This window comes from Natator depressus, chromosome 15 (assembly GCF_965152275.1).
Source record: "Natator depressus isolate rNatDep1 chromosome 15, rNatDep2.hap1, whole genome shotgun sequence".
In the NCBI taxonomy this organism is placed as follows: Eukaryota; Metazoa; Chordata; order Testudines; family Cheloniidae; genus Natator; species Natator depressus.
In genome coordinates, this window is record NC_134248.1 from 22,092,227 (window position 1) to 22,119,573 (window position 27,347).

The following is a 27,347-nucleotide window of genomic DNA, read 5'->3' on the forward strand; positions in this document are numbered from 1 at the left end:
AGAACATTTCCTTAGTGCTTAATGGAATATCTCAGTTTGCCCATATGGAACTGATTCTAAAGATTTTAAAGCTTGGTAGAATGGGAATCTCATTGTGAATTACTGAATCTTGCAAATTGGAAAGGATAAAAGTATCACACAATAGACTTTGTTCATTTGACAGGTATAATTTGACTTTAATTGTATTTTGCATTATATGAGTAAAATACTCTTTCTACTATGCTGTGACAACTATGAAAAGTCATAATTTTAATGGAAGATCTACAGACCTGGCTACTAAATATTTCTCATGGAGAGAATAGAAACAATTGAGTAATAGGAAATATAAACCTATAGTCAGACTCAGGAACAGATTTTTGGAAGCAAAATAAACAAGCAGGGAATATTTAATTGCATTAAATCACTTTCAACCATATATGACATTAAGATTGCCTTTGATTGCTGTTATAGACACATCTTGGTGTATTTGTTTACCAGACATTAGCTGCACAATCAGTCATTCAACAGACAGGTGTTCTGTGATTGATGGATCTTAATGGCTTGAAAGCTCCTGCAGGATAATGATTTTTTCTATTAAGCACGTCCAAGACACACAGAAAACAAATGTTAAGATGCTAATGTTCCTCCCTCAAAAGGAGGCAGCATTGATCATGACGTTCTATTCGTTATTCATTTTTTGTTCCATCTAGTGATGGTTCAGATGACGAGTCTGGCTCTGTCAGCCGTCTGAAACTCATTGGGGCTCTGTTTAGAAGTGATAGTACAATCTAATCATTCCCATTTAAATTCAGTGGTGTTGAATGCTCAGGTGGCTTGCAGCATGGGGCCTGTAGGCAGCAGCTGGCTAGAGATAGAGGCTTAGTCTCCCCAAATCTGTCTACCAGCCAGAACCCCTTGCCAGCTATCATGACAGAGGAACAGCTGGACCAAATCTCAGTGGTGGTACACATGGGCTTCTGCTCCCCGTCCAAACTCCATGTGATGGAACCTGTGTCCATTAGAGAGTTGAGTGGAGGCAGAGGCCAGGAGCAGAAGGACCCTGTGTGCCAGGTTGCAGTGCTATACAAATTTGGCACAGCCGCTCTTCCGTCATGCCAGCAGGGAAGGGGCTCACTGTTAAGCCATCCAGCTATGGTTAATGCCCACTCACCTGTATGAGTGACAGAGGTGGTTGAACCTCTGTGTTTTAACCACTCTGTTTTCTATCGACACGAGCTTCAGCTGCATCCCATGCCACCTGGCTATGCTTACTTCCTCCCCATTGGCAGAGGTATGCCTTGCCCATTGCTCTTATCTCCCAAACAGTCCACCAGTGGGAAGGCAGACAGTAACTGGAGGTGGGTGGCATGAGCCCGTGTCTGAACCTGTGTTAAAGGGGAAGTGGACGTGAGCACAGTGGTCTGAGGCAGCAGCAGCTTTACTATAAAACTGCCCCTCTCTGTAACCTGGCTCAATCTTTAAATACCTTTCCCCCCTCCCCCCACCCCCCTTCCCCTGGGTCTGCGACCCTCTGCAACCTCCCTCACTTTAAGCATTGCTTCTGGTGCTCAGATTTGGCTGGGCCTGGGTGCTAAGTGGGTGGGCCATTGCCCACCAATGGCAACAGGCTTGCCACTCTCCCTCAAGAAAAATTTTACCAGCCTTCTGTGATTGGGCTCTTCAGTGTTTGAGATGTTTGCATTACAGTGCCTGCCAACTATATTACTATGCACCCTGATGGTCTTAAAGGTATGAAAAGGTTTGATTAGTGGAACTTCTTTTTCAGTTTTATCTGCAAACAACCAGCAGTCTAGTTAGCTGAGGTACTCCATTTGGTAACATTCCTAGTATGCTCAAATGTGCAACTATGTTGTGCCATCATTTTCAAAGCAGAACTCCAGTGACTTATGGATCAGGTGACTTTTGGAGAGTGTCTCTTCATATTCACGCTCTTTGTCCACCTTTCTTTCTTCCTCTGAATTCTGCTCTCGGAACTGCTGGGTTCAGCAGAAGGAACTGAGGCAGTTGGGGCTCTTGTAATCTTGGTTCTGAACATTGGATGTTGCAAGAGGCTGCCTGTGCAACCCCAGTGGGCACTGCTTTCTGGGAAAACTCCCAAAGCTCAACACAGAGGGATGTGAATTCCAGGAGAGGGAGCATGCAGTGGCATCCTACTTACTTTGGAGAGAAACCATCTTTACTGTTTTAAGCCAGAAGAATTGTAAAATCCTGTAGCTAAGTAAAAACCCGAAGAGCTAAGCTAAGAAAAATGCATTAATGGTAATGTTGAGAAATGACTGAACGATTTTATTTTAATGTGAGTCTGTAACTTGTAACAAATACTTTGGTTTCTCCCAGGTTTTCATTATTGCATGAAAAAATGCTATTTTTAAAGAAAAGAACAAATCAGGTGGTAAGTAGAACATGGCTGAATTAATCTATCTACTCTGTTTTTAGTTTCCTGCAGCCTGGTTGACTATGTTTGATGCAGTGCTTATTCTGATCCTAATACCCTTAAAGGATAAAGTGGTAGATCCCATTCTGAAGAGGAATGGCTTGCTCCCCTCATCTTTGAAGAGGATTGCAGTTGGAATGTTCTTTGTGATGTGCTCTGCATTTGCCGCAGGTAAGAAGGCAACTTAGATACACATCTGATTAACTTCTGCAGAGTCCTGTTGAGTATCTAAAATGTTTCTGGAGTCTTCAACTGATAAGTGTTCAGGAGTCTCTTGGATGGGCTGCATGAATGTGTGTGCCTAATGAGGGGTTTTACTCTAACTATTGCTAAGCTTTCATGTTTTTATTAATAGTGTAAAACGACTAGACCATTTTTCTGCTTGAAACAAGGTTATAAATTAACACTTTTAAAGAAGCTTAACTTGCGGCAGTTTAACTAGCAATCTCCAGGATGAAAGATTTGCCTTTTCTGTAAGCTATCATCAAGGTCAAGCATACTGAAAAGTAGCAGAAGAGCTACTTTTATCATCATCAACCATATGATGTCACTGAGGAGTTCAGCCTGTTTTGGCTCATAGCTGGTGATCAGATGGGAAAGAATTCCACTTCATAAAATAAATGCAAAATTCTAATTCCGTATTCTAAATATTAAGGAAACTCCAAAGCAATGTCACCTGATTTTAATCATCATGCCACTTAAAAGTTAAGCACAGGAAAAACAAGGATCTGTAAAAATCAGTGTGTGCCTTTAATACAGTCTGATTTTCAAATATTAAATAAACTTGAAACTCTGTTTAAAACTGTTTCTTTAGCTGAAGTAATAAAATTGGCTTATTGCTGAGCAAGACTTTCCTCCGACTTTGGCTTTTTTCCCCCTTGCCTTAATGTTCCCTAATGTTTGGAATTATTGTAGTGTAAAATAGCTTAGCTGTAGCACAAAAGGAAAAAGATGGCATCGCTGTTCAAACCATAAATCATCTGGTTATGGGGATGATTTAATGTTGTTAAGCACTGCTGATGTGGAACTGAACATCTCTGAGCAATGCTTCATGGAACCTATACCCTTCACCCAGTATCACTGTAATGAACATATTGATAAAGCATTATAGCGTTAAATAAATTAATCTCGACACTTGTAATTTCCTATATTTTAGAGAGAGGGACACTTTATAGGGCTATTAAGGTTTCTCCCAATGAGAGAGGTAATTACCTTATTAGACCAAGGTCATTTTTGTATGTGGGCAAGTAAAGTTCTTACTGTAAAGTCATTTGAACTTAAAATAGGAATATTTCTCTTATTCTGTGGCACTTGAGAACATTTGGGTAGAGCTCCCCTCTGCCACTTGGGGACGACAATGCCAGAAATGTTGAATGCCAGCCCTATAAATAGAACTTGCTGGCTCAGAATTCTGACTTGACTTGACTTGTAAAATCACAATTCATGTCCCCACTAGTATTGAAACAGAAGCACTCCTGAAATAAACTAATTGAGTTGCAGTCTGGTTGTATACAGTAGAACTCCAAGAAGTTTCAGATGACTTAATTTTCAGGATTAGTATTTGATTTAGACATGTGATATCTGCCTAAAATCATTCTTTTCCCCAGCAGAAGTCCAGTTGTTTTGGTTCACTGGGCTGGGTAAAACTAATGTGAAGCCTGGTGGAGAACTTCAATCTTGACCTGTGTTTGGAGTAAGCTAACATCCTAGAATGTGAGAACCCAAGTCAGATGACTTCTGGGGCTGAAATTAACACAAATTTGCTTCCATTGGTCTAAATAATTCATGAAGTGTTTCATCGTATAGGGCAGGCTAATCAATGGCATTTATAAAAGCTATTTTCATTTGACTCTTAAACTGCAGCATAACTACCAGACCACCATTTTGTTAGACAGAAGTCTTGATGACAATATGGAACAATATGAAGATGCTAATATTTTTAATCTGCAGTCTTGGAAATAACTTGTGTGTGCCTTATTTTCATTTTTAATATATTTGCCTAACTGGCAGTAGTTCTGGACATGAGTTAGGCTGCCTATTAGGTTGTTTAGTTTATTTTAAATACCTTATAAATTGAGTGAATACAACTGATTAGATTAAAGGAACATCTGCTGTGCTTGCTTCATGCATTTTATTGTAAATTCTTAGCAGCAGTATTTAAGGTTATTCAACTGGAAAATTGACTTCGTTTATAGACTCTAAACAATTACAGCATGAATTTAATCTGAAAGTTTTAATAGTTAAAAGAATCTTAAACTTGTCTTGAAACTTGTCACATTCAAATACAGTCTGACAAAGAATCAATAGATTCTAGCTTCTAAAATCTTCAGGTTTGAAGAGAAATTTATGGTAAGTTAGTTTGAAGTTGAGGGTTCATAAATAGCCACGTCTTGGTGGCAGGATATCTGATGAAGTTGCCTATGAATACTATACTCTTCTAGCTATAAAGGATCACCATATACTTTTGAAGTGAAGTCATGTCACACTATTATATATGACATAATTAAATTTCAGCAAGACTTTAACTGGTTTTGCAGCTTAGTTTATTTGTAAACATTCTAAAATTAGAGTGAGAAGCTGAATTGTCAGTTCCTTAGAGTCCCTATTGCCATATTTTTTTAAAAATGTAGAAAACTGGCTATATTTCAGCTTAAAAGAAATGAGGGAAATATAGAAGAGAGTGCTTGTGGCACAAGAAAATGTTGCGTTCAGAACAGCCTTTGCCCTAAAGCTGTTCATTGTTGATGAAAACAGTATTTTTTAAAAAGTGTGGGGGTGACATTTTATTTAATCACTCAGATTAATAGGGGGTTCTTTCACTGCCTGTCCTGTAACCTTGGGTACCGTAATGCTATGCTCAGAGCCCTGACATCAGCAGCCAGCCTACAGGCATAAAGATCTCTTCCTGGCTTCTTCCAGCCTAGTTACTACTTGCAGGGTGACCCCAACAAGGAGTCTCCTCAAATTCATCTACCCTGAGATCTTAACTGCCAGACATTCTTCTCTGGTTGTCATCTCCCAAGGTGTGAAAACAGCCTCCATTTAGTTTGCACAACAGAGAAATTGCATGGAGTAAGAATAAACAAAAGGTTTATTTAATAGAAAAATCACCAGTTCAAAGATGAAACAGTAGGGAAAAGCAAACATACAAATTACACAGACAATAAAGATGTGACTTACTGTTCTATATTAGCTAAATTCCCTTTTCTAATATAAGTTAGCTATTGTCTCTGAACAGTCATAGGGGAGATCTAGTGTTCCATAGACAGCACTCCACAGATGCTGGCCCTCAGTTTCTGGATGTCCTTCACTTCAACTCCCTTCCTTCTCTTTTAAGAGTTTGCATTTTTTTTCTTTCTCTTAGATTCTGGTGCCTCATGGTGGGGGAAACTCCCTCCTCTCTGAAGACTGGTCTACACCTAAAACTTAGGTTGACCTAGCTACATTGCTACGGGGTGTAAAACGTTGACACACCTGAGGCCAGGTCTACACTACAACCTTACAGTCATATAACTACCTTGCTCAGAGGTGTGAAAAATCCCAGCGTAGACCGTGCTTCTCCCATCAATATAGCTGCTGTCTCTTGGGGTGGTGGATTACATCGATTAACTACATCAAGAAGCTCTCCTGTCAGCGTCATAGCATCTTCGCTAAAGTGCTCCACCACTGCAGCTTTAAGTGTAGCCCTGGTCTACACTAGAAAATTAGGTTGGCCTAACTGCATTACTCAGGAGTATGAAAAATCCACACCTCTGAGGGCCAACCCTTGTCTATACTTACAGTGCCACTGTAGTGCTTCGTGAAGACGCTACCTGTGTCTATGGGAGAAGCCCTTCCAATGACATAGCACTGTCTACAGCAGGGGTTACGTTGGTATAACTACGCCACTCAGTGGTGTGGATTTTCCATATCCCTGAGCGGTGTCATTATACCGACATACATTTGTAGTGTAGACCAGGTCTAAGTCCCTGTGTCGACAGCGCTAGGATGGAAGAATTCTTCTGTCGACCTAGCTGCGCCACTGTAATGCTTAAGCGTAGACAAGCTTGTCGTTAAGCCAACCTCAGCATTAGGTCAATGGAAGAAAGCTGGATTTACTACAGCTTCTGACTACAGCAGCATGGCTGTAGCTGTCATAGACATACGCTGAGTGTTCCAAGACTGGGGTTTTCTTTTCAGTTTCAAGTTGATGCAATGGCTTCCCATTAACTCTAATGGTCCACCATTGTCTTTTTCTGGCTGGACAGTGGATGTGTACTTGAAGTTAGTTTCGTGTGAACAACAGGCTTGGAAGGAGATTTTCTTTGCCGAGAGACGTAGTTGAAATTGTAGTACTGCTCATGAGCATATTATTTAATACATATCTATTCATAACCACAGTCTGCATATGTATCTTGTGATGACCATCTAGTTCAGAACATTACAACCTTTCATAAGATATTACTTGACATATTTTTCTACACAATAACATTGCGTACAACCAGTTGATCCAATTGCTTACTATTTGGGGTTCGCACCCCTATTTTCCCCTTTGAGTATCTGGACCCTGATTGTTTACAGGGGGAAGTAAATTTTGAAATGTGTTCAAGGAGGTAGTTGCACCAGCAAGATATAACTGGAGGAGTTTCAGGATTAATAGTATCCATTTTTCCCCAACTGCTGTTTCAATATAATAGACTATATAGAACAGTTAGAAGCTTTCTTTTCTACGATTGATTCTTAACTACCATTAATGGTTAAGCTTGTGCTATGATACAGGATGCTTTCCACCCTTCTCAAGAGCACATTACAGACCACTTATTGTACATATAAGCATGCTTGAACCTTTTGACTCACTCCCAGAGCTCGAGCCCCACACAGCTATTGCACAACTGTGAACTACAAAATTATCTTTAGTATGAAACTGTAAGCATCTCCATTCTAGAATCCCCTTGCTCAGTTTTGACACCACATTCAGACTTTCAAAACAAGAGCAGGGTTTTTTTTGTTTTTTTTCCCCCCAAGCTTGGTCTCATGTCATATACGTGTTTTATCAGGGACTCAACATTATGGCACATGTGCAGCTGTCTGGGTCGTGCACCCACTGCTTTTTATCTGGATCAGATAAAAGTGAGGAAATTGACTACTATATTTAGTCATTTAAGCACACTGTGTCAGCAGTGCCTTATACATGGCATGCTGCAGATGTATGAAATCTTTATTATTATTCCATTGTTTTCCTTCTTGGGTATAAGGTCAGGTCTTGATCTGCTAACCTAGACCAGGCTGATCCTTATCTGCACTTGGATGGAGACGTGCCTGTACAACCGGAGTACTTCAGGAAACTAATGTTAATGATTCAATAGGTCCTACTCTTCCCTTCAAAACAGCAATGAGCTAGTGTACCAAATTGATTGGGTTGTGGGCTCTTTGGTATTGGTAATTGGAAGTATATTCTTTTGGGTGAGGCATAAAATAGAAGCCCTGGTCACTTGTGGTTATTAAAGATCCCAAGCATTCTTTGTAGCAGTATGCCTAATTTCAGTGTGGGTAAACTGTAAGCGAACTACTGAAATTTCCCCTACAGTTTCAGTGGGATAAGATTCACTTTCTGCTCTAAAGTGTCCTATTGCGTTGATGAGCGCTGTTAAACTGTTGCATTTCACACTCTACGTGACACTGAAATGCAGACACTAATGTGATTTCTATGTACAGTATAACTTGTAAATCAGCTTGTAAAGAGTTTTGGAATTCTGTGTTATGAAAGGTGCTATATAAATGTAAGTGATCAACAGTAAACCATTATGAATATGGTAAACAGCATTCATGTAGCACTGGTGACCATTTTAAAAAGTAAAATAGTCACTGATGTACTACTTTCATGCTTGCAGATGCAATAATTCAAAGGAGTAGTTTGCCTTTAAAAAAAAAATTTAAGTTTGTATCAGAAGGCTCTTTGAGCTAATCCACCTGAAATGGGGTAAGGATTTGTGTAATTATAGCTGATAAATAAGAATAGAATAACTGTAATCCTGTGGCAGAGGAACTGAATTTTCTGAAATAGTAATAGGAAAAGTAGACTATGTAGTGCTTGATATATGAATATTATGAAGTACTTGTTCCCAGTACCTAAGCTTTTGTTGCATGGTTCAGGTAATCATGTCATGCAGTAATTCGATCCTAATTTAGTCCTAGGTATGAAGAAATAACTTTTGCATTTTAGGATTATCTTTTGTTTTTTTCTTTTAGGAATTTTGGAAGGCAACAGACTGAGTATTGTAAAGGTTAAAACAATTAATCAGACAATTGGACATGTTACATATTATGCTGCTGATTTGCCAATATGGTGGCAGATTCCTCAATATGTACTGATTGGATTCAGTGAAATATTTGCAAGCATAGCAGGTAAGTTTTAAAAAATCGTAACTTTTGTCTGTCTGATCATTTTCCTAATACATTATAATTATAACATAAAAAGATACATAGTAATTTTTAAGGGAAGGGAACTAAATTCCTGTAGGTTACACTGGGTCAAAAGATTAGCAGACTGCTTTTAATTGTTTTTGACATAGAATCATAGAATTGGAAGGGACCTCGAGAGGTCATCTAGTCCTGTCTCCTGCACTTGTGGCAGGACTAATTATCTAGACCATTCCTGACAGGTGTTTGTCTAACCTGCTCTTAAAAAATCTCCAATGATGGAGATTCCACAACCTACCTAGGCAATTTATTCCAGTGCTTAACCACCCTGACAGGAAGTTTTTCCTAATGTCCAGCCTAAACCTCCCTTGCTGCCATTTAAGCCCAGTGTTTCTTGTCCTCTCCTCAGAGGTTAAGAAAAACATTTTTTCTTCCTCTTTATAACAACAGTTTTCACTTACGTAAAAGGTTATCGTGTCCCCTCTGTCTTCTCTTTTCCAGACTAACCAAACCCAATTTTTAAAAGCTTCCCTCATAGACCACGTTTTCTAGACCTTTAATCATTTTTGTTGCTCTTCTCTGGTCTCTGTCCAGTTTATTCTCATCTTTCCTGAAATGTGGCACCCCGAACTGGACACAATACCCCAGTTGAGGCCTCATCGGTGCAGAGTAGAGTGGAAGAATTGCTTCTCATGTGTTGCTTACAATACTCTTGCTAATACATCCCGGAGCGATGTTCGCTTTTTTTTTTCCCCCAACAGCTTTACACTGTTGACTCATATTTAGCTTGTGATCCACTATGGCCCCCAGATCCCTTTCCCCAGTACTCCTTCCTAGGTAGTTATTTCCCATTTTGTATTTGTGCAACTGATTGTTCCTTCATAAGTGGAGTACTTTGCATTTGTCCATATTGAATTTCATCCTGTTTACTTCAGACCATTTCTCCAGTTTGTCCCGATCATTTTGAATTTGAATCCTGTCTTCCAAAGCACTTGCAACCCATCCCAGCTTGGTGTCGTCCGCAAACTTTATAACATTTACCAGTTAGATTAAATGACCAGTTGTGATCGGATTAATGCACATTAGGACATATAGATTAATACTTTAGAAGAATAAAAGAGGTTTATTTAATCTCAAATGCATCAGGTAATATAATGGCAGCTTGTTGATTAAGAACTTAAGTGTACAATTTAGAAATGGATGTGAAATAATGAAGGTGACACACACAGTTATTGATATGTACATAGAAAATGTTTGTTTAGAATGCAAGATCCAAAATCTGTGGCATGAGGATGAGAGAACAGTGGCATGAGGATGAGAGAACAGTGGCATGAGGATGAGAGAACAGTGGCATCCTGGTAAAGATAATGGATTAACTGTACTTTCCTGTGACCAAAAGTAATTGTCCTTTTTCCAGCCTTTCTTAAAGATAATGAGGGAGGTAGTATGAAACAAAGGATGCATCCTTGACCAATGTGAACCACTAACAGCAGCAACAGGTGAAATCCAAAATGATCTATAGTTGAGTGTGATCCCAACTAGCAAATATCCATGTTGAAGCTTGGAAGTGGTGGGTGCCAGGTCAGAATCTCACTAGAAGTTTTCTCTTGTTGCCATTTAATGTCTAGATATTACGAAAGATGACCCTGTACTTAATCCTGTAGTTTTTACTGAGACAAAGTGAGTTTTGCCAGAGTACGAACTACAAGACTGAGCCAATAAACAGTCAAGTTGTTTAATTAGGCTTCTTCACAACCACAGGCTCTTTGGCACTAACCCATGTTATTAGCCCATTGACCATAAGAATAGCTTGGAAAACTGCACCATCTTCTGAACATCTGCTAAAAGCCAAACACATTTATCATTCTTCATAAATGTATTCCAACTACCAGGCAGGTGCAGGGGAGGAAGAAATGCATTTTCTGTTAATATTAGTGTATCTGTAGTAGAAATGGTGATTTCCCCCAACCCCCCCCCCCACCAGTGCATTTCAGATGTGTCTGATACATACATGCAGCACAACAACATTGTTTGTATCCTAGCTTTAGGAATTGATGCACTCTTCTACCTCTAATGTAGAGGTGAAATTATTTAAAACAAATTCATTTAAAATTAAAACAGCAGATCCCCAGCCACTGGGGCTAACAGCAGGAGCCCTACCTGCCCATTCTGAGGTTTATCTGGTTTTTTTTGGTTATTCGATCTAGCCCTAATCCCAATTAGATCAGATAATTGGAGTTCCATTGTTTTAGCAAAAAGTACTTCTAAAGAATACCTAGATTATGTCTGTCTTCCAAATACCAAAGAGGTCTGTCTCATGGAGGCAGTCGTCTTTGTTGCTGTTTTGTTTTTCATTTTGCAAAATGGTGTTTTCCCAAGTAAACTGAACTTGATTTCTTCTTTTGCCAACATAATCTGCCACACAACGTAGCACCCCTTGCAGTCTCAGGTCAAGAAAAGCCAAGGGGTAGGCTAGCCTAAAGATGACTGTGTTTTGGGAAATCTCTCACATGGCTTGCTAGTGCAGCAGTTAATCTTTTTGCTTTCCTGAGCATGAAACTTACCATGAAAAGTTAAAAACAAATGTCACCTATTGTTAATTTACCATAACATTGGAATTGAAAAATGAATGCTTTTATCTCTCTAGCCCATGATATAAACAAACATTTTTGATCAATCTTTCTGGATTGAAAAAGAATCTTTCAGGATCACTGTCTTGGCTTGGCATGCAGACTGCTGGTTTGTTCTTAAAGCAGGGCTGATAGTTAGTGTGGCTATGCCAGTCAGGAGGCATTGATCTATAAGCCAACAAGGTCAGAGGGGCAGTATTCTGCTTACTGTTAAGTAGCTCTAGTAAAAAGCTTTAAGGAATCTGCTGGAAATGCTTTCCAAGACCTGCTTTTCTCTCTAGAATAATTGTTAAAGGCATATTTTATTTAGTACTCCATGTGGTAAGTACTAGGTAAACTGAAGCGCCACTCAAACCACATCTTCCTGGAACTGAATCACAAGTGTCTGTAAATCTCTTGGATGCCATCCTTGTGTTATGTAGTGGACAGCAGTGAGAGATCATATTGATTTTAGGCTGAAGCTGAAGTGGGAGGAGAGTGTGAATGAGACTATAAAATCTTATTTTCTGGTCTATTTCACGCATATTAGGGTTCATTAGCACACAAAAAAAAGCACAGACCGTTTATCTGTTGCTGCTGTTTTGTACGTGACATGGCTTGCATTTGGTTTCTTTTTATAATTAAACAATAAATATATTGCTGTTGTGATTCTTTCAATAAACTTCTTTCTGTTTACTATTTGGAGCTTAAAGAAGAGGAGTACTTGTGGCACCTTAGAGACTAACAAATTTATTTGAGCATAAGCTTTCGTGAGCTACAGCTCGCTTCATTGGATGCTGTTGCTCACAAAAGCTTGTGCCCAAATAAATTTGTTAGTTTCTAAGGTGCCACAAGTACTCCTTTTCTTTTTGCGGATACAGACTAACACGGCTGCTACTCTGAAACCTATTTGGAGCTTGTGAACAATATTCAGTTGTTAACACTAGTGACCTATTGCAATTAGGTCTATAAATAGGTAATTTTAATACAGTATGAACATAGTAGCTAGCTAGTCCTAATGTGAGATCACTCCCTCAGTGACCTTACTCCAGTTAACATAGTCACATGAAGCTTTTGTTTAGAGCCATAACATAAACTGATATATTAATAGCCACAGTAATTCAGTATCTTAAACTTTAAACATCTATACAAATTAACATTGAACTTCCCCTTAGCTGAGGGATTCTGAACTTAGTACCATACAACAATTTCCCCCCTCCCCCATAGTTTACTGTGAGAACATGAAGAACTGAAAATCATATACTTTGCAGGAATACAAGTAATAGTTAAAGGGCTTTGATCAGTATAGGTATGAGTATTTGTGTCGAAGTACTCGTTTTATTTCATAAAGCACCTTTTGTGTTCAGAAAATACAGATCAGAGCAGCTAAAATAACACTGCCCAAATGCTTTTGGAAACCGTAACACCAGTTGACACTGCACCTCCTACCCCGTTTTCAGGGGCCATGGGAAGAAGTCACTGAGTTCCTGGTACTAGGCTCACGGGTAGGGAGCAGGGCCCCCCTTTAGTGCAGGTGGGCAGGAGCAGTGGGGTTGCTGGGCAGTGAGACAGATTGTGGTACTCGCAGGTCCAGCAGCACTGAGCTGTGTGTGGGTCCAGTACAGCGGGAAGTCGATGATGGTGCGGAGCCAGTAGCTGGGATGGGCCTCTGCTGTGGCTTGGTCAGGGAAGCTGGGGCTATACCTGGCTGAGACCAACTGGTTACTCTCCAGCTGCACTGGTGCCCTGCAGAAGGCAGCACATCACCCCAGGCAGGAACTGCGCAGGACCCTGGCACCTAATGTGACCAGGCACCCTGTGGCACCAGGGAACAGGGAGGAAGGTGGTTCTAGGAGCTGCTGCAGAGCTCAGAGCCCGCTTTGCACAGGGGCTGCTATTGTGATGTGGGTGCTGAACTGGAAGTTAACAGCTGCAGCTGATCAGAAAGAGAGCCATTCTAGTCATCCCAGTTTGCCCAGCCCCACTGCCTAAAGATGAGCAGCAGATCAGTAGTGAATGGAGGGGAGCTCTCAGAATAGGATAGGGATGAGATGGGGGGCCTGTGGGAATGGAGGGGAGCCCTTCGGATACTGCATGGGCTACTTCAGCCAAAGAGAGCACAGGGCGAGATGGAGGAGCCCCAGCTCCACTGGAGAATGGAGCACAGAGGAAATATGGAAGTTGCCGGGGGAAGATGGGGAGGCAGGAGAGACCCTGCATTGCTGTGGGCATAACCAAGCTGAGCAGCAGAGCACTGGGTGAAGCTGCTTCCCCTAGTGTCCACCCCTCCTTGGCCAGCCCCCACACCAAGCGGAGCTCTGAATCCAGTCTGGCAAAAGACAAAAGACAGGCAGCTAGCACCTCCCCAGCTCGTGGCTGTGCCTTCTCAGGGAGTCTGAGAACCTCTGCCTTAGATAGGATTTCACATTTTCTTTTTCCCATCATGGGACAAGATGGTTTTCAGAGGTTACTCCTCCTTTTGTCCCACTTGACTAAATCAGTAAGTTAGAATCGGAGCACATGGCTTGTGCTATCCCCAGTTCCCGTATAGTCTGCTTCCCTCTCAGTTCAAGAGCCTTTAGCTCGTCAGCCCTCTGCTTCCATCTGTCCTGCTATGGCACACCAGTACTAGGAAATGGTAAGACCCTCTGAGTGGGCTGGGTTTTGGTGCAGAAGGAGAACATAAGAACGGATACTGGGCTAGATGGACCATTGGTATGACCCAGTATGGCCAGTCTTCCGACAATGGCCAATGCCAGGCGCCCCAGAGGAAATGAACAGAACAGGTAATCATCAAGTGGTCCATTCCTTATTGCCCATTCCCAGCTTCTGGCAAACAGAGGCTAGGGACGCCATTGATGGACCTATCCTCCATGAATTTTGCATGTGAAAGAAGCATTATGCATTTACATGAATGGGCACTAGATGTTGGGTTTTATGACCACCTTTTACAATATGAAGGTGCATAAAGCTATCTCAAGTCATCTAAAAGTCCACCATATTCAGATAGGTGAGGTATGGCCTCAGAGGCCATCCTGGCTGTAGCAAACTGACCTCTGTCATGGCCTGCTTGGTACTGATTTGTTCCCAACCTTACTCGGTTGGGAACAGAAGGGATCAGGAGCTTTCATTTCATGCTTTTTTTTCATGTTCATTTCATAACCTTTAACTCTTTGTACCTCCTGCTATTTCCTTCTCTACTTCTGAGGCACTTGTCCTTTCACATGTTTTCCCCAACATTTGACTTTTTAACTTGATTTTGCTCTTCGTTACTTGGGAGTATAATAAACTGTCCTGCGCAGCAGGTGCAAGCTTTTCTTCATTGTTTTTCTGTCTGCTGGTAGGGTGTGCCTTGCTCTCTGGTCTGGCATTGCTAACCTATATGGAAGATGTGTTGTGGGAGTGCAGAGCAGATCCTTTGCAATAATCAGTGCTGCCCTCTACGATGTAAAGTTTTATTAAATGTGTAATAACATCCATAACATCTCCTGTTACCTTAGGATATTTTTCTACCCCCAGCTCCTAAAGACTGTTTCTATCACTTCAGAATAAGCAATTGGAATTCTTGCTTAAACAAGTCACTTTCTGAATGTCATCTCTGTTTTAATGTCTTTCTCAACTACAGAGAAAGCTTAAAGCAGAGAATAAAGCAATAGTTGCTTAGCAACATTGGGGAAATCATGTTAACTCGAAATCTGAATTCATGTACACAACTGACTTAGAAGAAATGCCTTTTTTACTGGAAAAAGGTATTTGGTGCCTCCCTCTTTGAGATGTCCTCTTTCTCTTTTGACTGTGCGAATTATTACACAATTTATAGAAGTTTCCAAACAAAATGTAACCTGTATCTGCAATGTATTTGTCAAAGGATCAGTGGTTTAAAAAAGTGATAAATTCTTCTGTTGAGCTCTAAGTTCCAGGTGGTTTGTACTACTTGATTTAATAGACAGGAAGTAAAACCTTTTAAGGCCAGTCCTATTCTCATGCAAATACACTGCTGTTCTTTTGCGCTTGTGGCTGCTCTAATAATGGTTTTGTAACTTCAAAACCTGTATGGCCAGGTTTTTTTGGTGGGGGGAGGGGGAATACAAATATGCCTGTTTGAACTGGGGAGTTCATACAGATCTTAATTGCTCTTTATATTACCCTTTCCTTCCTTTTGTTTTACAAAGCTTTGTTTCAATCTTCTGATCATTATCTAAATTAAATGACTGACAACAAGGTGCCTTAAGATTGAATGGAAGATACTTCAGGATAAATGTGACTTTTAAATTTGATGGGCGCATCCGTTGTGCTATGAAATTCAGTTTAAAAAAAGTGAAATGTTAATGGTTACAATACTGTGTTGATTTGAAAGCACTTGGTTCAAAAAAACTAAATATGTTAAAAGGAGAAAAATGTTTGTTTTTGTTTACAGTAAAGCTGAGCATACTTTTATTAAACCATATTAGTTTCACTTCAGGTACCTTTAAAAAGATGACACACATTGCATTAATCTTTTGTATTATTCCCTGCAATCCTCTTAAAGCACCCTTATTTAGCTGGGAATCATATGACCTGACACCACCAACTAGAGGGCTTAATTTCACAACTGCTTATTTGAGGTAGCATGAAATTGCTATCAATGGCTGCCAGCAGGCAGCAATATTGCTGAAGGCAAAGAAAAGATTTTATGTTCTTTAGGCCAGATTAAATATTCAGGTGACTAGGAACATTATTCAAGTTTGGAAGCATGATTTTTATTTTTTTTTAATTACAGAAGTTTGTAGGATTACATTCTTTTGGGGTTTTTTTCCCCCTAAAGGTATCACTCAAGTCCAATGCTTTTGTGAAGGAACCAAGGAGAAAAAAAAATCAGACTGGAGTTCTTTCACTCAGTGTACTTCAGTTTGAGTTGTGTGAACAGTATCCAGCGTGGTCACCAGACGGAATCTCAGATAGTCTGGAAACTTTTCTGACAACGGGTTATTTAGTGAAAGGTTACAGTTTTGTTTTAAGATGAACAGACTGCTCCATTTTTAATTGGGGTTTGGCCAAATAAGAATGAGAGAGATGATTTCAAATGTAATTAGTGGGAAAACATCCCAATAAATAGGATTTGGACAAATTTTTAACCTTTTTAGTGTTTGTCATATTAAATAGAATACTGAATCATACTGTTGGCTTCTGTATATGTATAAGGACACTGAGCCTCACATTCTGGATTTACATTTATCGGAGCCTCCAGTCTGACTTCTGAAAAAGGGCTCTTCAATCAAGAGATGTCACTTTGCAGCATTCAAGTTTTCTTTGCTTCAAGGAGAAGGGAAAACAGTGTGGTGGTTCAGACACGATCTCCCACGTGGCACTACAGATCAATAAGGGAGAACATGTAGTTCTGATGCACTTCCTTGTCTGAACAGAACTGCACCCTCTGGCCCTGACTAATTGACCCATCTGGCTTGAAGTCTTAAGCCTTTTCCCTTAAAGGAAAACACCATTGTGTTCCTATCAAGCGCTGTGTATGGATCAGTAGTGATAGTCAAGCAGTGTTAAAGAAATACTTGCTGTTTCAACATTATGTGAACAGAGGATGGCTCTGAGCTTGCTTCCTGTGCACAACCATGCCTCAGCAAAGAGGCAAAAAGGAGGTATGGAGAGTCCTTCCCATTAATTTCAGGAAGAGGCAGACTACTTTGACTGACTTAAGTCTTCCATCCCTTGCCCTTACCTGTAGACCATACCTTGGCTGTCATTCTGCAAAAAAAATTGTGGCTCCTTGCCTTTACGACCTGTGAGTAGTCCCATTGACTTAGGTAGAATTCTGACTATGTAAAGTTAAGCATGTACGTAAGTTTTGTGGGATCAGGCCTATAACAGCATATCATGTTGGGGCACTGGTGCTACAGATTAGTCTGATATGCAGATTCTAGGTTCCATCTGCCCAAAGTAAAGTTAAATAGTTAATTTCCCGTCCTCCCAGCAGAGTTTTTAAAAAAACTATTGAGACTTATCCTAAGTGCTGCAAGTTGACAGAAACGAATGTCCATGGGGGATGTAGGATTTGCCTCAGTCTATCCTTGAGGCTACTGTTCTTGTCAGAGGGCAGTGTGGTTATAAATATCATCCAGTAAAAAAAAAAACTCAGTATAGAAATGGCAGTCTCCGAGATCAAAAACTGAATGACGGGAAAAGGATCATCAAATTCCCATAACAGCCCTGTCAGAGAAACAATTTCTTTGGTAAATCTGGATCTTCACCAGTCTAAGCCACTTCTTGAGCAGGCAGAGGGGCAAGAAGACTGGCTGGCATAGTTGAGGCTTTGCTTGTCAGGAAATGGCCTAATACAAAACATGAGGTAGTATGGTCTAGCTGTGAAGACCATATGGGAGTCAAGAGAGCTGGCTTTTGTTATGAAAACTACTTTAAAACATTTTCAAGCCTAAGTCAAATTGTAGTCACCTTCCATCAAGGCTCAAACATGATCTTTTAAAAACTGTTCTAAAGCAGACTAGACAAACCATGATTAAAAACAGTTTGGCTGGACAGTGTCCTAGCTGCATAACTCACTTTGGATAAGGTTGAAAGCCAAGTATAATGTAAACTCCCTAGATGGTCTGTTGATTCTGGTATACGATGAGACTTGATTGATATCAGTTGACTTGTAAAATAAAGTGAATGAGTTCCAGAAGCGCATGAGATTTCTGAGAAAACTTGTTTGCTAAAAGATTGTACACTTCTTAAAAGAACAAGAGGAGAGTGGTGCAGCACATAAAATAAAAATATTTTATTTATATATAAGTTCAGGATTTAATGCAAATATAAACCATTGATAACCTTTACTAAGACTTTCAGAGCAGTCCACGGGAGTAAGATACTCATTGGAAATCAATGGGAGTTGGGTACCCTTAGTGTCCTGAAAATCTAAGTTCTTGTTTTTAACCTTGTATAAATGTATTGTTTTCAATGTTTGTAGATATTTGTCATTAGCAGGCACGTTGAGCTGGTAACCAAGCACATTAATTTCTTACAGATTGATACCTTTTTTCTTTTAATACAGGCCTAGAGTTTGCATATTCAGCTGCTCCTAAATCCATGCAGAGTGCCATTATGGGACTGTTCTTTTTCTTTTCTGGGATTGGATCATTTGTTGGCTCAGGACTGCTGGCGTTGGTGTCTATTAACGCAATTGGCTGGATGAGTAATCATACAGATTTTGGTAAGTAATCTTCAATGTATTGGAGGATAATGAAGTAAAATGCTTAATCAGACATCATTATATTTCAAGGGTGGGAACTTTCTTAGCTTAGAATTGTAACACTTTGAATTTGTAAACCCTCCTAATATGGCAAAGACACAATTTCATCTTGCATATTGCTACAGTTGGAGCTGAGATACTGTCTTAAATGGATACATTAGAAATGCATATGTTGTAAAGTGGACTTTATAAAAGAGCTGATTCAGTTAATTGCTCAGCTGTGTTTCTATTTTTGATTACCAGAAGATATTTGTACATTTTAAGAATATTTTAGCTGGAATGTCTAGATTAGTAGAAGCAGTTGAAGAAAGTTGAATCTTTTTTGCTGTCTCAAAATATTTTTAATTTCCCAATTTTCAGTGAAAATAATGAAACAGGTTTTTGACTGCATAGTGCTGATTATTTGCATCTCCTATTTGCATTTCATGTTACTTTGTGGCAATTATCATACAAGAGTTAAATTTGCATTTCTACCTAGCAATCAGTTTATCTTATAGTCCAACCTAAGCCATACGTTTCACTGTCAGTTGAAGTTAAACAAAATCATTGGCACCAGTAGGTGGCACCTTAGGAATTTCATAAAATCATTTACAGACTTCAGGGGCTTGATTAGTTCCAGCAAGAAGTGTGTGTGAAAGATGTAATAAATTAGGTTAACATTGATATGCAGGTGCAGTTTTATGTACCCTCTAAAAATTATGCCTAAAGTTAAACTTGGTGTTGAATTTTTTATTTTTTTTTTTTTTGCCCTTTCTGCTTGTTCAGATGTGATTTAGGCTTTTTTTAACAGTCTGTCTGGAAACTGCATTCATGCCATAAGTTGGCATCTTTATTTTACAAGTTCCTTCTTTTAAAAACAGATGGCCAAAAGCTTAATCTTTACACAGGAGTCATCACAAATACAAAATTTATTCCAAAGACAGAGGTCCAGCATTTCATCTGGTTGTACAGTGGTAACAAGCATTTTGTTTTGACACACCTGTAATTGTTGAGTTTTTAAGGATGTGTTTTTGTCATGGCTTTCACAGGAGTAATCTTTATGTTGTAGAAAATATTTCCATAATTTAGCATTTTGAGATTTTTCAGATGAAGTGAATGGGAAACTCTGTTTTCTTTGAGATTCTTGAGCTGCCTGGGAAATCCCGTATGCAGCGTTGTTGTCCTGTTGGTCCCAAGACTTGAGAGAGACAAGGTAGGTGAGGTCCAATAAAAGATATTACCTCGCCCACCTTGTCTCTCTTGCTAAACCCTAGGCAGCATAAGAGACTAATAGAGCAATGGCTGAACAACACAGGACCAGACCAGCAAATTCTCGGTGGGAGACTTAGTTCCTCTGGGGTGGTTGGTTGTTCATCCTGAAAATAAAAAGACTTTAAAACAAGTTGTTAATATTGGTCAAGATTTATTCTGCCATGGCAACTTTGGTGATCAAATCTGTCCATTCTTACACCATAAATATAATTCAAAAGATGTGCACTAAATATGGAGGAAGTTACTAGTTATAAAATAATGTTTGTCACACTTGACAATTTTAATTAGAAATGCCTTTTTAGCCTCCCCCCTCCCCCTTTTCTAGCATGATCCATCTCATCTTGTTTTCCTTAGGCTATGATAAAACAGTCCCAGAAAAGGTAGCACCCTCATCTAAAAATATAGATTGGCTCAAATGCTTCCTGGGTTGATTAAGACTGAAAGGTGTTGCCTCAGGTGGCTCCTTTGGTCAGCTGCGTAGAATAAGCTGGGGGTGCTCAGTCTGCTTCCCAGTGGACAGCTGTTACTAGGGAATTATCAGAAATCCCTATCTATCTGGGCCCTAAACAGCAGCTGCAGAGCTCTAACCTCCCCTTGCAGTCCCAGAGTTTGTACCTTGGAATCGGGGTTGAGGCCTACCAGTGGGGTGGCTTTGGTTTGTAGTATCTTGTGTTGCTGCTACGTGGACTGTTACTCTCCAGTGAATAAATAGGGCTTTTTTTTTAGTGCTATCGAATACTTTTCAAAGTATTAAATTCACTGTTTATTTTTAAAATGTTTTAGCAAATGATGTATCAAATTTTAAATCAGTAAGACCGAGTAAGGCCTTCAAGGGCCCTCCCCATCAGTTGTGAGACTGAAGCTTTATTGTGAATGAAGAGTTTGTGAATTTTTCATTAGATATTCTACAACTATAAATTTTTAAAGAAATGCAGTATAAACTAGGAGCATTAACTGTTCTCCCATGTGTTCTCACTACTTCCCATTGATGGCAGTAGAGCACACTGTCTGCTGGCACTTAAGCGTTGATTGTTACATTGAAATGATTAAATTATTTCTGCCATAAAAATCAAGATTTCATGGAGTTAACATCCCGTCCCACAAAGGAAAATTACTATTTCTGCTCTTCAAATGGAGTTTTGGGAGTATATTGTATTTTAAATGTCAAGAGAAGGCTGCTTTTGCTTTTATTGCTTTTTATAATAAGCTTATTTAATTAGATCTTAAACTTCAATAATTACAATAACTTAATCTCAACACGTATGTGTGCTGCATTCAAAGCTTGTAAGGATTGACGTGTGCTTCTCTATTTCTTGCTTCCCCCTTTCGCTTATAATAGTCATAATGGTCCAATTGACTGTAGCTCTTCGCATGTTGGAAGTGAGCCATAGTGTATTCTTGAAAATTCAGCAATAGCAGGAGCTTATTTCTTAATAGAAGGATAATGTTTTACCAATGAGCTTTCTTAATTTAGAAGTATTTAATGTGCCACAAATCACTAGCTTAAAACAACTTTGAGGAAATGTCAGAGGTGAATTGAACCAGAAAGAAGTTCCACATAGTTGGATGGATTCCTAACTTTGCTCTGAGAGAGTTGAAAGAGAATTGCAGTAATGGCTTGATATGAATAATGCTTTTAAATTTTTCATGATAGCATCCATTTTTGTAACTCTTTATTTCCCCATTCAGCTGATCAGGGAGGGGAGATTGAGGCCTTCAGACACACAGGCACCATGTAACGTTGAACAAGGCTAAGAAGTTGTCTAAAGAAATTGTAATAAGTGAAATTCAGAATTCTGTTTGTGCTTCATCCATTTCAGTGATGTTATAAAACGTATGTTTTTACCTTAAAGCTTTACAGTTTCACTATATTCTAGGAGATCACTAAAGTTAGACCATTTACCATCTTTCTTGCATAAACTTCTGTTTTCCATGAAGAAAAGGAGTACTTGTGGCACCTTGCTACTAACCAATTTATTTGAGCATAAGCTTTCGTGAGCTACAGCTCACTTCATCGAAAGCTTATGCTCAAATAAATTGGTGAGTCTCTAAGGTGCCACAAGTACTCCTTTTCTTTTTGCCAGTACAGACTAACATGGCTGCTACTCTGAAACTTGTTTTCCATGAAACAGCTTTGGTAGTATTGGCTAAAAACTGTGGATGTATTTAATTAGAACACTGGATGGCTAAAGGGATGAAAAGAGAACGATCCAGTGGACCTAGAAGAGAAAAACTGTCTTGTGTAAGGCTGTTAATGACTAGATATTGGCAATGACAGTGCAGACTTTTACACAAACTTTGCTTTCACTGTTTACTTTCTGTAAATATGTTAGCAAATGGGATTTCTGCCAGGATTCTTCATAGAATACATTTTTAGTGCATATTGGAGACTATTTAGAGAAAGCAAGCTTTGAACTTGTATTTAAAAGTTGATTCTCAGTTATATATCCAGTTGGGTTAGAGAGACACCATATGAGTGGTATCGTCCAAAGCTGCTCTGATCTCAAATATTGCATGTGCATAATGAATGGCTTCTAAACAACTTATAGTTCAAGGGTTTGTCCACACTGGAAGTGCTGCAGCTGCACCACTGTAGTGCCTAGTGAAGACACTAACTATACTGATGGGAAAGCCTCTCTCGAGAGGCAGTAGCTGTGTCAATGGGAGAAGCCCTTCCATCGACATAGCACTGTCTACACATCCCTGAGCGGTGGTGTTATACCAACATAAGTTGGTAGTGTAGACCAAGCCCGAGAGTTACTTGTACAAATTTGTGGCAAGTGGATTGGAAAAATAAGGTTTTTGACAATTCAGGTAATAAAAGTAAAAAATCATCATTCGTAAATCTTTGATATACATTACGTCTTGTATGCAGAATTGCTAGGAAGTCCCAGTGAAAATGCCTCAAGGTTTAAAGAAATGCACAAAAACAAACAGAAAAGGAGTACTTGTGGCACCTTAGAGACTAACCAATTTATTTGAGCATAAGCTTTCGTGAGCTACAGCTCACTTCATCGGATGCATAAAGTGGAAAATACAGTGAGGAGATTTATATACACAGACCATGAAAAAATACACATTGTAGGGAGAGTGATCACTTAAGATGAGCTATTACCAGCAGGAGAGTGGGGTGGGGGGAGAGAGAACCTTTTGAAGTGATGATCAAGGTGGAGAGAGAACACATTATCAAGGATCTACAACCTATCCTCACTGTATTTTCCACTTTATGCATCCAATGAAGTGAGCTGTAGCTCACGAAAGCTTATGCTCAAATAAATTGGTTAGTCTCTAAGGTGCCACAAGTACTCCTTTTCTTTTTGCGAATACAGACTAACACGGCTGCTACTCTGAAACCTGACAAAAACAAATGATGTTTTCAGTGAAGAATTAGAGGTGGAGGTAGGGCCGGGCAGTTGGAAATGTTCCTCACTCATTCCTTTGAATATGCATTGGATTAGTTTTGGCCATATAGTTTTGCACATGTCTGTGAGATGAAATCTTCAGTGATTTGTCGTTTTCATATCAAAACTTTTTCTATATCAACATAATCCATTTAATTTTTTTTTAACTGATTACCTTTCTATATAAGCAGTAAGCCATAAACCTAACCACTTAATCTTGTTCTAACTCTCCATACCTTGCAGGAGAGCAAGATTGTCCATTTACTTATTAAGCTCAGTTTTAGAGTGAGAGGGCATTCTCCAATTGAGGAGAAAATATATTTTGGGGGTTCTGATTTAAAATGAAGAAACTATAGCCTGCAAATTAAAAGCACATTAAGTTCAGAGGCTTTTTTCTTACTCTGATAACAATCTTGAGAGCATATTTGGTTTGTAGCATTTCCAGCAGGAGAGTTGCTTTCCTTTTTAGCAAGGTAGCTCTTTTAATAATAATAATTTAATAAAGTGACTCTGTGTGTGTGATCTCCTTTGTTTAAATTGGGAGACGAGCAAAAATATATTTAGATATGCATTTCATAGTTTTTCAGCTACACTGTTTTATCAGAAGTATGAGTGAGTCCACAAGGCAAAGCATTGGTACATCACTTATAAACATTTCTGGTTAGCACTTACATTTCTCTCTCCCTTTTAAGAGTTTATTAAATGAATTCGTGTTCTGCATTAGTTGAAAATCAGTTATAAAAAAGGAGATACAAGCACAGCTTTTCTGTCTATATGTCTACTTTTCTCCGGCTGCTCATTCTTTTTTAAAAACTGTGTAGGCCAAGGGGGGCTTGTGCTCCCCTCTGTATACATGTAATTCCTGTAACATTGTGGGGTTGTGTACAATTATTGAGGAGAAATCAAAGGCATTACTGACTTTGAGATACAAGCACAAAATACAAAGCACAGCTTGCAGGCTGTGTATTTTCCTAGAAATGCAATTTATATTCTAGATAATGCCAAAAACTGAAATACTGGTTACATGATGGAAATATGATCTGGTTCTGTTTTGCCGACACCTTTTGCAGAGATAAATCTTAGTTCTTATAGGACTGAGTGGGATTGTATACTCCCTATGTGTATTTACTTTTCCTCTCCAATTCTTTCTAGGTAACATTAATGGCTGCTTTTTAAACTATTACTTTTTCCTGCTGGCGGCTATCCAAGGAGCAACCCTCCTGCTTTTCCTTATTGTTTCTGTGAAATATGACCGTCAAAGATCAAGGACTAATGGAGTGACTGCCAATGGGAGGACCTGACATTATCTGAAATGGAAGAGCAGTTTATTAGACCAGCACGCAGTAAATTAACTGGCAGTGAACTGATAGTTTGCGCGATCTTAAACTGTTCTCCAAAGGGACTCTTTCCTTAAACTTGCATGTTACATGAGTTCTTACCCCGTCCCTTTCCCTGTAGGTAAGTGCCTTATGTCGGTGGGGCTCATATGCCCTGTTGTAGGGAAAATGCAGATCTTGGAAGTGCATTAACTCTAGGTAATGAAGGCGCTGTGCTCATGCTGACATGTTGGGACTACTTAACATCTTTGGAAACTGAATATAACTAGTCAAAACTAGTAAGGAAACACTGTATAATGTGGCTCACTCCTAACTGAAGAACTTTGTTCAATGAAGGAAGGTGGATCGGGGGGGAGGGGGAAACACTTTTCAGCAGTCTTTATTATGTTGAAGGCACCTGTATTTCCTTGAAGTTCTGGTTACAGTTCAAGAGGTTCAGTGAAATTAGTAAGAAATCTCCTCTGAATTTTAAAAATTTGAGGAAGCTAAATTCAACAGGTCAATTTTGGGACAAGTGGAGGCAATCTAACCTTCATAGGTCTGACTAGCCTGGATAAAAAGGGATGGCTTGTATGCAATTGATCTTTCGTTGCAAATAGGACAAATGTTTTAAGCCTACACTTCAGTATTTAATATAAAATGGCCTTGGGTGCATTTAGACAACACAGTAGGTTATTTTGTAGCTGCTATAATTTTTGATACATGTTAGACACTTTTGGGGACATAACTGGTTTTACTCCAGGATTTTATTTTTATTTTTATTTTTTTTAAGGTCAGAGTTAGGTGTATTAGGACATTAGGGAAACTTGTGTCCTTTGAATAAGCAAGTCTTTTATCTAATGTTCTCAGTTTCATTATCTCCATTTAAAGATCCTTAAATATTTTCAAGTGCATGGAAAGAGATTGGAGACTGAATTTCAGTCTCAGTAGATGAATGTGTAATATCAGTTGGAGGTCTCTTAGCCCTAATGTCTTCAGTCCTGGTGTCTTTTATGTAATTTTTGCTAATGTGCTACAGGGCTAGAACCTTTCAGCAACACATTCCTATTCTAGAGTAAATGTAGTTTTTACTCTTTCAGCATGTTCTACTTTAATTTCTTTACCTATTGTATTTAATACTGCATATGCAAGGCGATATGGAAAGCAATACTTTTGCAAGTGATTATAAAGAAAACAAACTGAAAAATCAGTATTTTATTAAACAGTTTAATGTGTTTGAGCTTTTACAGTTTCCTTTGGTGACTTTGCATTTAAAATGTTAAATATTTTTTGGAACAGAGAATGTCCTTTTAATGAGTTTACAAAGCAAAATGAACTCTTGTGCTGTGACTTCTGACCCTTTGTTCCCAGGTGAATAAAATTACACTGCAGATCTCCAGTGTTCTTTGGTCTTTATTTCCTCAAATCCATCTTGCAATCCTACTAATTGTGCCACCCAATGGAATGTGTATTAGAATGGGATGAGTCTGGGAGTAATTACATATATTCGTCGTCTTGGTAAAAGACCCACAAGCGAGTACTAAACCTGCTGGGTGTAAGTTCCTAGCCGCCTCCTGATTGCAGTGTAAGACTTGAACATAATAGTGAAAATAAGAACTGCATCTCTTGTAAGCAAAACTGTAAATATTCCCGATTGGCTAATGTACTTTCTATTCTATTTAACTTTTAATACCCTATTTGTGGTACATCACCTTTAAAGCCAATTTGGTCTGGTGGAATTAATGTGCTTGGCAAAGACTGAAATAGGCTGCAGAAGAATCATATGGCTATCTAAAAATCTATTTATCAAGAGATCTCCCCCTCATAAGGAGGGGATGAATCAGGAAAGTTTGATTCCATGTGAAGACAGGTTTGTATTTGTAAAGCGTTTGTAGATGCAGAAAAGAACTTTGCTGTACCAGCTAACTGTTACCCAGTTATACCAATAAATACTTCTACCATTTAGCTAACTTCTTGCAAGGTTGTTTTTAGAATTATTTGTAGATACCCATCTGCATTGGGGGTTAAATCTCACTAGATTAACTCATTCTCAAAAGTCTGCTCCTTGATGATAAAACTGTCCTTTTCCACACTTACCTGGGAAGCTTATGTTGAGTAAGGAGTGTGTTAAGACCTACACTAGGGAATTTGAAATGGCAGTGCTGCAAGGAACTGGATTCTTGCTACAGAAGGGCGACCACAGATTAAATTCTTTGGGGTAGACAAGATTTTAATGTGGTTCAACTAGTTTAATCTCCCACGTGGGTGGACCCTTAATATGCATTCCACTTTGCATGTTTTTCTCTTTGGAGGGCTGATAGTGTTTGCAGGGAATGTTCCTTTTGTTCTGCCTCTTTGGTTTTTCACTTCAGTCTTGGGTTTCCTGCTAGGAATACAGCAGCCTCCATTCTTCAGTCACAGAGTGAAGGGAGAATCCCTGATGTAAACTCATACACCAGTGCAGTGTGCAGTCAGCTCAGTTTCCATAGGTTTCCTTGAACATCACTTCTGGTTTAGTCAGTTATTCATCTGGAGGTTTGGCTCTAGAACTCCTTATTCAAGGAGCCCTTTTGGGGGCTAGAAGGTATGAATATCAGTCTGGTTTAGAAGTGTCACCTTTTGGCCTCCTTTAAAAGCTGTTCTCATCTGTGGCCATCATGGGACTGCAGGCCTTGCATGAGACGCATGGGCAAGGACACT

At 39.3% G+C, this 27,347-nt stretch overlaps 1 protein-coding gene across 1 annotated transcript in view; it reads left to right on the forward strand.

Annotated features, from left to right (window-relative positions):
• Positions 1 to 26,034, forward strand: part of SLC15A4 (solute carrier family 15 member 4) — a 48,534-nt gene extending 22,500 nt beyond the window's left edge. The window contains exons 5-8 of the mRNA XM_074972586.1: positions 2,437 to 2,605; positions 8,663 to 8,818; positions 18,482 to 18,640; positions 24,484 to 26,034. Of these exons, the coding sequence (XP_074828687.1) occupies positions 2,437 to 2,605; positions 8,663 to 8,818; positions 18,482 to 18,640; positions 24,484 to 24,632 (633 nt within the window). The 3' untranslated portion in view covers positions 24,633 to 26,034. The remainder of the gene's footprint in view (positions 1 to 2,436; positions 2,606 to 8,662; positions 8,819 to 18,481; positions 18,641 to 24,483) is intronic.
• The last annotated feature ends 1,313 nt before the right edge of the window (positions 26,035 to 27,347 follow it).